Source organism: Montipora capricornis, chromosome 4, assembly GCF_036669925.1.
Source record: "Montipora capricornis isolate CH-2021 chromosome 4, ASM3666992v2, whole genome shotgun sequence".
Taxonomy (NCBI): Eukaryota; Metazoa; Cnidaria; class Anthozoa; order Scleractinia; family Acroporidae; genus Montipora; species Montipora capricornis.
In genome coordinates this window covers 370,165-383,153 of record NC_090886.1, presented here as the reverse complement: position 1 = coordinate 383,153, position 12,989 = coordinate 370,165, and the positions used below count along the sequence as shown (strand labels likewise).

General features: G+C 38.5%; 1 protein-coding gene across 1 annotated transcript in view; it reads right to left on the bottom strand.

Moving 5' to 3' along the window:
* Positions 1–12,477, bottom strand: part of LOC138045042 (tetratricopeptide repeat protein 27-like) — a 41,353-nt gene extending 28,876 nt beyond the window's left edge. Inside the window, exons 1-8 of the mRNA XM_068891395.1 lie at positions 12,229–12,477; positions 7,625–7,738; positions 7,013–7,085; positions 6,316–6,478; positions 5,975–6,067; positions 5,568–5,670; positions 4,865–4,910; positions 519–591 (exon numbers count right to left, since the gene is read on the bottom strand). Of these exons, the coding sequence (XP_068747496.1) occupies positions 519–591; positions 4,865–4,910; positions 5,568–5,670; positions 5,975–6,067; positions 6,316–6,478; positions 7,013–7,085; positions 7,625–7,738; positions 12,229–12,343 (780 nt within the window). The 5' untranslated portion in view covers positions 12,344–12,477. The remainder of the gene's footprint in view (positions 1–518; positions 592–4,864; positions 4,911–5,567; positions 5,671–5,974; positions 6,068–6,315; positions 6,479–7,012; positions 7,086–7,624; positions 7,739–12,228) is intronic.
* Between the last annotated feature and the right edge of the window lie 512 nt (positions 12,478–12,989).

Sequence of the window (12,989 nt, the reverse complement as noted above, 5' to 3'; positions counted from 1 at the left end):
GCCAATGGTTTTGTGAAATACCATGTGATTAAGGTGGCAAGATTTACAAAAATAACAAAAAAATAACAATAATTATGTAAGGGCAATGGATTATAAATTTCCATCACCACAGGCCAACGTTTCTTGAGATCCATGTTCACAACAACATAAGAGGGGATCAATGTATTGGTACAATATTTGTAGAGTAACAAGTTGTACTAATGGGTTAAGAGGTTACCTAACCCTAACCCCAAAATCCAGCCTCCTGGTCATTTAGAGTATTCAGTGGCCGATAAAGGGAAGGGGCATGGAGGGCGTGGCCTCCCCCCTTTCTTCTGGACGTTAAAAGAAAGCCCTTTTATGATGTCTCACATTTTTTGCAGACAACAACACCAAAAACCGTGAAAGAGCAGAACCCATTTTTCAAACCCTAACCCCCCTGCCCTCCAGCTCTTGGTCTGGACCCGCCACTGGTATTTCAGTTCTTTCATTGGATTTTCTTGCTACTAGTTGTTTCTTGTAGTGCGTTCATCACATACCCTGGCTCTTTTAGTTTCGTAGAAGTCCAGATACAAATATCCCAGCTCAAGGTGAATCTGGCAGTGAAGAGCCCTATGCAAAAAAACATTGTTTTCATGATTGTAATATGGCTTTGTTTGTTTTGTAATGAGCACACATGCAGGAGTAAGGAGTAGGGAGTAACAATTGCACAGTTGGTTAGTGCACGTACAGCCCTCTGTGCAAGAGGTCCGAAGTTAAATCCCTAGTGAACTCATATCCTTGCACCGACTTCTTTCCATTCTCAGAGTAGCTTCTTGCCTCTGAACGCAGACGTATTTCGAGCAGTCGTTTCTCTCATTCGCAGGCTAAGTAGCTTCAGGTAGCTTTAAATACCCTTAAATGAAGAACTGATAGAAAGAGGGGTAAAAGGAGTGCAGTGTCTGCTTCCTGGGAGAATACCAGTACCTTCTAGAAGGTAAAGGGACTTCTGACGTTACATAAAGCGTACCTTTACTTTACCTACAGTACAGCCCAAAAATAATGCACGCGCAAGAAGTGGCGCAAGAAGTTCTTGCGCCGCAAGAACACGCAAGCGGTCGAAAGAAGTTAAATTGCGGTTTATCCGCAAGAACATTCAAAGCGCAAGAAGATAGAAAGCTTTCCGGAAGAAGCCGCAAGAAGTTACGAACTTAACCGCAAGACGCAAAAAGCGCAAGAAGTTAGCTAGCGGGTTCAACCGCAAGAGTAGTCGGTGTTGCTTTTCTGTGGTGATTACGGATTATGTTTTCCAAAACATAAATCACTTTCAAAAGGAAGGGATATAATGGTATGTTTCCTCCTATTGGGAAACATTCGATGGCCATGAGATCAGAACTCGATGTTTGGTTATCCCAATTTATCGCAGGCTGTATTTACGCACTCGCTTAAAAGAAAGACCGGTGAACGTGAATGTTTCAAAGCAGTAACTAATTTCTCCACTTTCAAAAAAAAAAAACCTTCAATCGCACCATTAACTACCAACAAGCAGGCTCGCAAGCATAACAAACCGTCTAAAGAATGAACATTTGAATGTTTTAGATCGAACTTGTAGCCATTTGCATATGATGCCGGGAAGGTGACAGTGTTATGTGCTTAAGCACATGTCTTCATCACCAACAGAAAACTCGTGGTATCATAACAATACTAATAATAAATAACAAACAAAAGCTTCTGCATTTATAAGTCCTTTCAGAAACACTTATCAAGGGAACTACATTGTAGAATGTCACCTGCGAGATCAAAAGCGAGGAGAGTGAATGTTTCAAAATGTGAAATGCACACTTTGAAATGTGCTTGTTTCATTCCTGTTTGATATAATTATTTTTCAAAGAGAATGCACATCACCAGGAAAAGACGAACAATAACAATAATTGCGTTCCTGCAATTTGCATGACAACCATTACGCTGAAAACAAGTTGGTCACGCTTTTGTCACGTAATTCGCAGTGGCGTACTTGTATTTATTTTTACTTTCTTTTGGCTTTGTTAAGACGGAATGGATACAGAAGACGTCAAAACAAAACAAGTTCCCCATCAAATTGCCCTAGAGAATCAAACTTGATTCATGCTTATTTTATTTTTTCTCAGTGAACGCGAACAATCACATTTCTGGTTTTAGGTGACGATCGTGAAATAAAGCCACGTGCTCGGGAGCAGACAACAAATGAAAATGGCGAGCTTGAAAAATTCAGTCTTGTGAGTCTGCTTTCACTCCATTTTCCTTGAGATATTTAAACAGGAATGCAGAGGAAATTTCAAAGATTCCGACAGGAATCAATCCTAGCTTCACATTTATGTGAATTTCACAACAATGAATTCCTCTACATTCGCGGCGACAGTCCTACAAACGGTTTGCGTGGAAAAAGCCATTCTCATCACTACAGTGTACCTTGATAAACATTTCTTTGACTGGGATTTTTGGGTAGCAAAAGGGTTTTGTCTGATATTTATTCTGATTGCTATCAAGTGACTAGTCTTTGTGCAAACGTAGCAAAAAATCAACATCATTGTGGCGTTTGTTTACATGTGATACATAGAACTCCCAAGATTCGACCGTGGTTTGCCCTTAAAAATTTCGTCTTGTTGCGAGTTTTGTATATCACCTTCTTTCTGAGATGTTGTCGCAAAGAAGTTCTTGCGGACAGGATTTTTTAACAGAAAGAAGTTCTTGCGGTGTCAACTTCCAACCGCAAAGAAGTTCTTGCGGCTGGTAGGATTGTGGCGCAAGGAGCCGCAAGAAGCCGCAAGAAGTTGCCGGCTTGCGGACGCAAAAAGAAGTTCTTGCGCGTGCATTATTTTTGGGCTGTACTGTATGCACAGAAGCACACGTCAGAGATAACACAGCAGAAGGAATTAGCCACCACTATTAATGTGGTCAAACAAGACCAACAAGTTTCCTTTTTTTCCATACAGTTTGTCATTTTTTCCCAAAAGTTTGTCAGAAAAAAAGTTCTACAAAAAACGTTTTATTTTATAGCTACCACTTTGCAGGACCCCAAATTGCATCCTTGAGTTCATACACCCAAGGAATACAAAATTGTAGTCAGCGCCTTTAGTGGTACCTGCAAAAGCTGTATATTATGACTGTGAAAAACCATTCAATTATTGCACCTTGCTAGCAGAATACAACACTGTTCTCATAACATGTAATGATTCAACGTCATGAATAATGTTCTGTCTCACTCATTAATAATTCATGAGCATAGAAGCCTATCAAAACAACAATAAAACGCCAAGTACATGAGCTACATATCCTGATAAAAGACTTGTTAGTAGTCTATAATATTAATAGGGCATAGCTTGTATTTCTTGTATGCTAATATTTTTCTCTCACAATTTGAACCATAATTTGTTCTGAGCCCTGAGGGACACTCTTTTTGTGGATGTTTTTCAAAGCTTTTCAAAAGACTCGCAGCAGCACATATGTAACATAATTACAGCATGTACATAGCTTTGTTTGTCACTCCAATAAAATGGTTTTTCAGTAAAAATTATTACAATAAAAAGCTACAAATGTGTAAAACAATCCTAGCTAGTGTAAGAAGAGTCCAAGAATAAATAATTCTATGATTAATACAAAATTCTCCCAAGCCTGATTCTTTAGAGCAGTTTTAAATACAAACAAACTACCGGTACTTACGAAGTATGTAATAAGTTCTTAGTAAAACAGTTGTAAAAATGAGTTAAAAAAGAAGAAGGACGTTTCAACCATTCTACTGCCATTTTCAGGATCCTGAGGAAGTGTTTGAACAAGTTCGATTGCTTGATTTTTGAAATGTTCTTTATCTGGGCCCTTAAGCCAAAATTAAACAAACAGAGTGATTCCATCCGCGCAAAGCTCTTTGCTTAACACTTCTAATAGTTTTCATTCTCTTCACCTCTTACATGTATTTGCACTTCATTTTCGCATTCTGTTATTTCTTATTGTTCCTTTGCAAATATTTTTCAGCTTTTTTCCTTTCATTCCATTGTTTCAGAAATTGTACATATGCATAATTTTTTATCCATGAACTTGAACTTAAAAATGAAATGTCGTTCTTCTTTTTTATCACTTGTTTTTATAACCAAAGTATTTACAACAGTTAAAGTCTGAGATAATTCATTCCAAAGCTGACTGGCTCTGTATACGAAAGACCACTGGCTAGTAGCTGTTCTGAACAGCAGGACATCCAGTTTGTTTCTGTGTCTAGTATTAAAAGAGTGGACATCAACTCTGACAACGAATTTACTGCACAGACATGCTGGGGCTAGTCCATGCAAACATTTTAATGCCATTACAGTGTTCAAGTTGCACAACAACTGGCAACAAATTGAGTTGCTTTAAATTATATAAATTAAGGTGATGTGGTCACATTATCTTGCCCCAGTGGCAACCCTAGCTGCAAATTTATGTACATTCTGAAGCAGAGTACTATTTTTCGTTGTTGTACCAGCCCAAACTGACAAACAGTAAAACATTTTCCTGAAAACCAGAGAATTTATGGTGCTAATTAATGTTACCAGTTTATCATATAAACCCCATTTAAGGTCTAATTTAAGGTCTAATTTACCGAAGACCTTAGAACCATTCATGGTATGTAACACCTCGTCAATCGTGGGGATTGGATATCCCCACAAGCTAATAAACTAGTATGAGTTGCAGGCACTGTAATTGCTTGATGACAATAATGTGTCAAGTACACAAAGTGCATTGCCCCAAATTTTGAAATATCTCAGATTAGGTTTGTTATTTTTTAACAGAAGCATGACACACTCAGTAGCAAATTGATGTTTTTGTATGAATAATCGTCTCTATATATAGTCCTTTCACACTATCACAGTACATTTAGTTAGGAACTTTTTATCACCTGTTGTTTATTTCTCCAGTAAGCTGCTGCATTAATGCCTTGTGAACTAAGAAAAGATGGCAGTAGTTAACACATAAGTGAATGCAACAAACAAACAATGTTGGCTAATTATCAGGCCGTCAATCACATTTTTTATGTTATACAGCAGTTCAATAATAATTATTATTATTCAACCAATGAATCAGTTAGTGGGAAAGTGGTCATTAATTCTTTGAACAAAGAAACAAATGCAATGCAATAGCTACATGTATAATGATGGGATTAGGTTGAAAACTTGTAATCAGTAAATCGAAAGCTAACAAATTCCTAAGAAAGCGAGGTAAATCCACTTCAAATTAACAGCAATGGCTTAATGTTCCTGAAACCTTTTCCAATAGGACTGCAGGATCACACCACTTCTTACTTGAGCAAATTAATTCAACTGTTTTAATGACCCCCTTTGTGAGGTTGAGTGCCCTCCTGGTTACTAATCATCAGACTTCATAATAACAGATCATGACACGTGTACAAAAGAGCACTTGTACACCAAATAAGTATCCCTCACCCACAACATGAATGAGGGCTGGATAGCATTGCACTTCATTTTGTCACAAATTAGTTGGCAACAAATAAACCACCTTTGAAAACAACACTGTTAGTATTACCAAGACTAGTAACAGGTCAACAAATTTTTTTCCTTTAATAAAATACACAAAAAACAAACCTCTTTCCATTAAAATGAATATTCTGTTTTTTGTGATCTCATTACTTTCATGGAAGAGTTGTCTCTGCACTCCTAGACATCTTAAGGCCCACAGGCAAGCTGTCTGCATTTGAATTCATTTTTAGCAAAATTAGTACTACACACAGATATTTGAAATTTATGACTATTCTAAGAGCTGAAAGCACAAACATTTTGTGGTAAATGGTGGGTGGTAGTGTAATAGAAATGTTGTGCCAAATGTTTGAGATGATGGCAGCCTGTTACGTAATGCTAAGGGTTTCTCCACCCTGACTCTTGTCAAAAAGGTCTCTAGGTTTTCTGCAAAGAGGCCCTTCTTCTTTACACTGATACAGTACATTACAACCCCTCTCTAGATAAATAAAGTAGCTAGAAAAAATTATAATTACCTGGCACATATCCAGTGCTTTTTCATTTTCAAGCAAGATTATTTTGGCAAGAAATAGAACCAGTGGAACATCAATCATAGGATTGTCAATGGGCTGCAATGGGTAATTTCACTTCACTGTTAGATACATTTTACAATTTACTGCCTAATAAATTATATCACAGCAATATGTTAAACACCTTGCACAGGCCACTAGAAGTACAACGGGCTATCCCCCTTTGGATGACCTTTGCAAAATCATTGTTGATTATAATATATGCAAGTATGCAACCAGTGCACACATGCAAATGATAAAAGACGATATCAATGACTCCCAATCAGGATTTATCCAAAGTTTACTACCTGTCCATCTTGACTCAATCTTTCGAAGATAAGTAGTTGAGAATTTCCTTGAATAGTACCCGGGAGAATACCAGCCAGTTGTGGCACAGGGGCTGGACCTGTCCAATTGTACTGAATAAACAGCTCTAAGCAAGCAACACCAATGAATAGCACCAAGGTCTGACTGAAAAGAAACAGCGCACAAGTTAGCTAAACATGACAAGTTTGTTATGGTTTTGAATGCTGCTTGTTCAACCTCAAAATACATGGTTTCCAACCCTAATATACTGGCAAAATGTTTGCTAGATGATTGCTAATTATTATTATTCTTAAATTTAGGACAGCTTCTCTACAAGTTATCTCGATCCCTCTTAAATGCATGGAAAGGAAAGGAACTTTATTTAAGTGTCTAGTCGTTCTAGCGCTGGAGCGCTAATTGGGGACACTGTAAACTGAAATTAACAATGAAAGTAAATCAAGTCAAATGTTGGTTTTTGAGGAGAGGGGAAACTGGAGTACCTGGAGAAAACCTCTCGGTACAGAGTAGAGAACCAACAAACTCAACCCACATATGACGCCGAGACTGGGAATCGAACCCGGGCCACATTGTTGGAAGGCGGGTGCTCTCACCACTGCGCCACCCCTGCACCCCAAGTCTAACTCTTCAACCAGGTTGTACAGCCCTAGCCACTTTACTTCTATTAGCAAGGTAACATACCTGATTTCAGGGGAAGAGTTAACATTCTCACATTTTAATACCAACGAAATTTCATTGACTACCTTATTAACATCTGAAAATGACAAAAAAGATCACATTAAAATTAAGGAATGGTTTAAAAAAACAGTTACAGCTGAAAGAACTTACAATTGTACACTTAAAATGCACATGCACTGATTTGAAATTCTTGAACCGAGTGGCTGATAACAATAACAACAATATCAGAGTTTCAAGGTTATGCAACCAAGCACAAGAGCTCTTATGATTACAAGTGCTACATATTAACTTAAGGCAAAGGCAGATCAAATCGTAGCTTGGATAAAAGGGGAAAATCTGATACCAGGAGACAAACCTCTTGCAACAGGGAAGAAAACCGACAAACTCAACCCACACTTGGGCAACATGGGTGAAAGAGGAGTCCCCTCACCACTACACCAACCCTGCCCCCTCCTGTCTACTAGTGAAGGACTTACAACAGTACCGTAATTCTATTTCTGCAAAAAAAAACCATACATGATATCCTGCATAAAATCAGTTCCAATTCACGAGGTAGAAAAAAAAGAACAAAATTATCCTGAATCAGTGATGGCACTACAATGGTAGAGATCTCACCTGCCGTGACAGCTGTAACCTGCAAAAGATGCTGTGATGTTTTGCCCTGCAAGGCTGTTAGGTAGTCCCCTTGACATAGACATATCACAATTTTCCTCAACTCTTCTAACTCACCTAAAATATTGCAAAATAAATTAGACCAAGATACAGGCACTGTTTCCTATATAATTATTTTAAAGGGGCTGTGTCACGCAAAATGATGTAATTTCATAACATCAAAAATGCCCAAAAAGTAGAATGAAACATTGCAATAACCATTTAAAACTGTTCAACAACATAAAAGACATACAGCAAAAGGTAAGAGAAGCATGAATGGACACAAATGGACAAGATTGAAATGGATTGCATTTGGGTAATCTTGATAACTGTCAGCCCAACATTTTTCAAGTTTGTGGCAAATCGCCTGGATAAAGGTTGTTTTTGCTCAGAATCATCTTGCTTGTGATATAACGATAATTTTATCAGTAAAGGAATTCTGTATTACCCTTTTCAACTTTTTAAACTTGTGATTTACTGAAGATTTCCCCTTGACACCCTTAACTAATGTGACATATCAAACTTTGCAATTTGTGGTGTAAACGCACCAAGGACGTCATGGAAAATCTCTCTAGTAACAGGTGGTCTCATAGGTGTGTAACAGTTGAGTCTCTGGTTCAGTGGACCAGTGGGACTATGGGTCTCTGGGTTGATAGGTCTTTGGGTGTCAGGGTCACTAGGTCGCTAGGTCTCTGGGTTGATAGGTTTTTAGGGTCGCTAGGTCCTTGGGTCTCTGGGTTTATGGGTCTTTGGGTCTCGCTGGGTCGCCATCAACTATTTAAATGTGAATGCTACATCACAATGCAAATACAAATACACAAAGAATCTTAATCCTGGGAGATCTGAATAGGGTACAGCATTGAGTAAGCGAATTGGGTCTATTGGTAATTTTGTCGTGATCTTCACAATAAAAATATCCTGTCACCCCTTAGAAAGGCTAAGGTCTGTATCACGTAATGCATGGTTTCGAAATAGTACAAAATTAGGTATAAGTTAACTTTAAGGTCACTGACTCAATAAAGCCTTTCAGTGGTCATTACGTGTGCTGAATACATTTGCAGAGTTATAAATCGTGTCCAGAGCTATAAATATTAGGTTATATTAGGTTACAAGGTTACATGTACAATGAGTACGAAGATCTGCTCTACTAGTGAATAATATTAAAATAGCACATCAAAGTAATCCCCTCCCTTTCACCATAGAAGACGAAAATTTGGCAGTGTCTGTGATGGGTTTAAAAGTGAACCATGGTTTTCCATAGTTGAACATGTACAGCTCTCTTGAGCATTGTTGCACAACTTAAATTGTCCACAGTTTTTAAATATTTAACATCTTCCTCCACTGAATTAGACGGGAGAGAAAAGTAACAGCTTCAAAACCAGCAGATGACAATGATGATGTAAAATTGCTTGACAACTTTCAGACTTCCCTGTGTTTTATATCACTGGTTTCATCCCTCCACAGCCTAAATACTCAGTAAACAATTTACATTCTTGCGCACAACAATTTCTCTCCCTTGAGGGGGTAAAATTACAGCAGCCGTGTCAATGCTCTAAATTGTTATAAGTAAAAAGAAAACAATCTTGATACACCGTTGTCATTACATATAGAAAAGGCTTTCTTGAGTCAATTCCCTAAAATTTATTCCAAAGTTGGTACTTCCACAATCAATGTTACGAGAGAAAAAGTTAGTGTACTAATTGATAGATTTTATCACAATAATCACACTAAAACTTCCAATTTCCATGCACAAATATTGGTCACCACCACGTCTCACAAAATCGCAGTGAAAATGCATTATACTTCGTCCAACATCATAGCTTTTGAGGGAAGACACAGCTTTCTTGCCATACATTTCTTTCTGGAGACTTGCATTTTTTTGTTTGCACCCTGGTGATCCCATTAATCCTTTAAGCATAACGTAGTCTCATTACACTAATTTAATCAATGCAGCTCTTTTACAGCCTATGCAGGACTATGCACCGCTTGACAGTCTTCCATCGTCTGCTATTGATTCAGAGATTGTTAAACCCCAGGCCAGCGTATCTGAAGTGTGCTCAGTGCTGTTGGCTCTGAATCCCGCAAAGCATCTGGTCGCGACGGGTTGGCAATCTGGCTTCTAAAGGAGTAGGCAGATTTCCTCCCTGGCCCCATCTGTGACTTCCTGTGTTGCTCTTTTGATGAGCAGAAACTCCCATCCTCATGGAAGTACACGGATGTAATGCCTTCACCTAAAGAAAAGCATGTTACCATCATTACCAAACATATCAGGCCTATCTCCTTAACTCCAGTAATCTCTATAGTAGCTGAGGAATTTATAGTGTAAAATCATATGGGTCCTGCAGTTCTGGATATTATTGATCCAAACCAGTTTGGCGCCATACCAAAGTCATCAACTACACAAGCTCTAATCTCAATGGTGCACGACAGGCGAAAGCCACAGTTGGAAACAGTTCTGCAGTGAGGATTGTACTTTTGGATTACAAGAAGGCGTTTGATCTCATCGATCATCATAGTCGATAAGATCCTCTCACTGAACATTCCACGTGGAGTAGCCCGCTGGGTTTGCGATTTTCTATTTGATAGATGCCAGTGTGTCAAGTTGTCTTGTGATTGTTTCTCTGAGTGGGGTCTGGTGCCCCCTGGCGTTCCCCAAGGCACTAAGTTCGGTCCTTGGCTTTTCCTGCTAATGATAAATGATCTCCATCCATCAGAATCACAAGCATGGAAATACGTGGACACCACAACACTGGCCGAGGTTGTCCCGAAGCCCGGAAATAGTAGTATCCAGTGCTCTGTCATGAAGGTGGAACAAGTCAAGTCAAGAAGAAACAAACTCCATTTAAATGCGGATAAATGTAATAAATAACTAATAATTGACTTTAAAAAATCAAAACATCGGTTTAATTCTATTTCCGTCGATTCCAAAGAGCTTGAGTCAGTAGATCATGCAAACATCTAGGGGTTACCATTGCTAGCACTCTCCAGTGGAATTATCATATTTATGAAGTCATAAGAAAGGCTAATAAGCGCATGTATTTTCTCATTTTGCTGAAGCACGCAGAGGTCCCTATTAGTGATATCGTTAGTTTTAATTCTACTTGCATTAGGCCTGTGCTGGGTATTGCGCACCTGTATTCTGTCATGCTTTGCCAGCCTATCTAAGTGACGAACTAGAGCGTGTACAGAAGCGAGCTTTGTCAATCATCTCTCCAAATGACATGTCTTATCATGAAAGGCTCTCTTTGTGTAATCTAGAGACCCTCAAGGACAGATGAATCGAACTATGTAATAATTTTTTTGATTCAATTATGTCTGAGCCATGTCACAAGCTAAGCCATCTTTTACCAGACCTTAATGAACCACACTATTGTCTCCGTAAGCAGCGGCAGTTTAAGCACCCTGTCATCGGTACAAAATGCTACGTGAACACTTTTATTCCCTCGATGTCAAATAGATAAGTACGTAAAGCCAATAGCTTTATAGGGCTAGGGTTAGCTTGCAAATAGTTATATATTTTTTTATTTATACTTACATTATAAATAGTCATGCAATTCAGCCTTTCAGCTGCTCGATGATATTTCTAATAAACCTATCTATCTATCTACATGTATCTATCTATCTATCTATCTATAATCTATCTATCTTTCTACCTAACATTACGGATGTGGTGAAAGGGACAGTTTCACGGTTTTGTGCATGTCCAAGCTTTAGCGCTAGCATTTGTAACTTTTACAGTTTCTTACTGAACCAGATGATGTTCATTAATCACAGAGAGTATTAAAGAAAATACACTGAATGACTGAGGCGCAAATTTGGTGGAATATACCGCACCAGGGTTAACACAAAAATTAGTTTTGACCATCGAATTTATATGCGTCAACATTATATTCTACGCACAACTTGTCATAATGCATGAGTTATCTATTTGCATGCCGTGGGTTCACAATTAACACAAAGGAAATTATTGCAAAAGAAATTCCAATGAGTAATTCCACTTCTATGACATTGTTTCCATTTCCTGCACCAGTGCTCTCAACACCAGCAGATGACAACACCGTATCCTAAATTATTATTACTAACTAAAGACAAGAACTCAAATGAAAGACAATTACATTTCCCAACAAAGTACCACCTAGTAGAAGTCAGAACTGAGCCAAACAAGTACTGAAGTGCTTATCACTGTCTCAGTGGTCCCAAATGTACCAACCAGGAAGATACATGGCTTATTCAATTTGATCATAATGTTACAACCAACTGGATCAAAATAATGTGCTATTCTTAACTGAGGAAAAAGTGCTGCCTTGGTATTTGACATCTGCAAATGGTTAGACTCTCTAAAATACAAGCAGTCTGGCAAAGTTCCCCCCAAAGTGCTGTTCATTGACCCTGAAGCCGCTAGGGGAGTGGTCAACTACATATTCATTCATTATTCAATTTCTGGGGCACCTACTGTAAGCATGGAAGTTAAATAAAGTGATTATATTATTATTAATTATTATACTATTAATCAAACCACGCGTGAAGTCGACTTCAACCTTTCGAACGCGCCGTTTTTCCTCACTGACCTGAATCAATAACCTTTTGATTAATAGCTGCTACTGAAGAAAGAACATCTTCCTCTTTTCTTTCAAGGACAGAAATTTCTAAAGCACGAAGACACTGGGTTAAATCCATCGCCATTTTAGATTATACTGAGATTAACGTCATGCCAGACCACCATATAGTGTCCCAGGTTGACGGGTTTGGGTGGACAAGGTACGCGAGAATTTTCTGAGAGTATATTTCACAATGGGATTCCATGTTCAGTGATCGATCACAGATGACGTCAAAATGTGGTAAGAACAAAAAAATGGCACACGAGGCGATAGGCGAGTGTGCCACTGCAACTTTGAACCCAGGCTCTCTCTCTTCTCCTCCCTTGTCGTCGACTTGTCGTCGACAAGGGAGGAGAAGAGAGAGAGCCTGAGTTCGAGGTTGCTGTCACTGATGTTCTTACCACATTTTGACGTCTTGTGTGACCTTTTCATGAACAGACGCGCGGCCACATGGAATCTATCTGTTTTAAATAATAAAGAATCAAACTATATTCGCATAAAAAGCTGATGGTGACGTCAATCGTGCGTCTGTCCTCTAATAGATCATAGACAAGAACAAATCAAAATGCAAGAATTATACATAATTATTCCTAGCTACTGCTAAGGATTACATCACGTAAAAGGCGACTACGATTCTTACCTTATGCACTTGAATGATCTTAATTTAAACCGACAAAAATTCTGAAACTACATACAAGCTTAACGCTCTTGAGCGTGTTTTATTTCGGTGT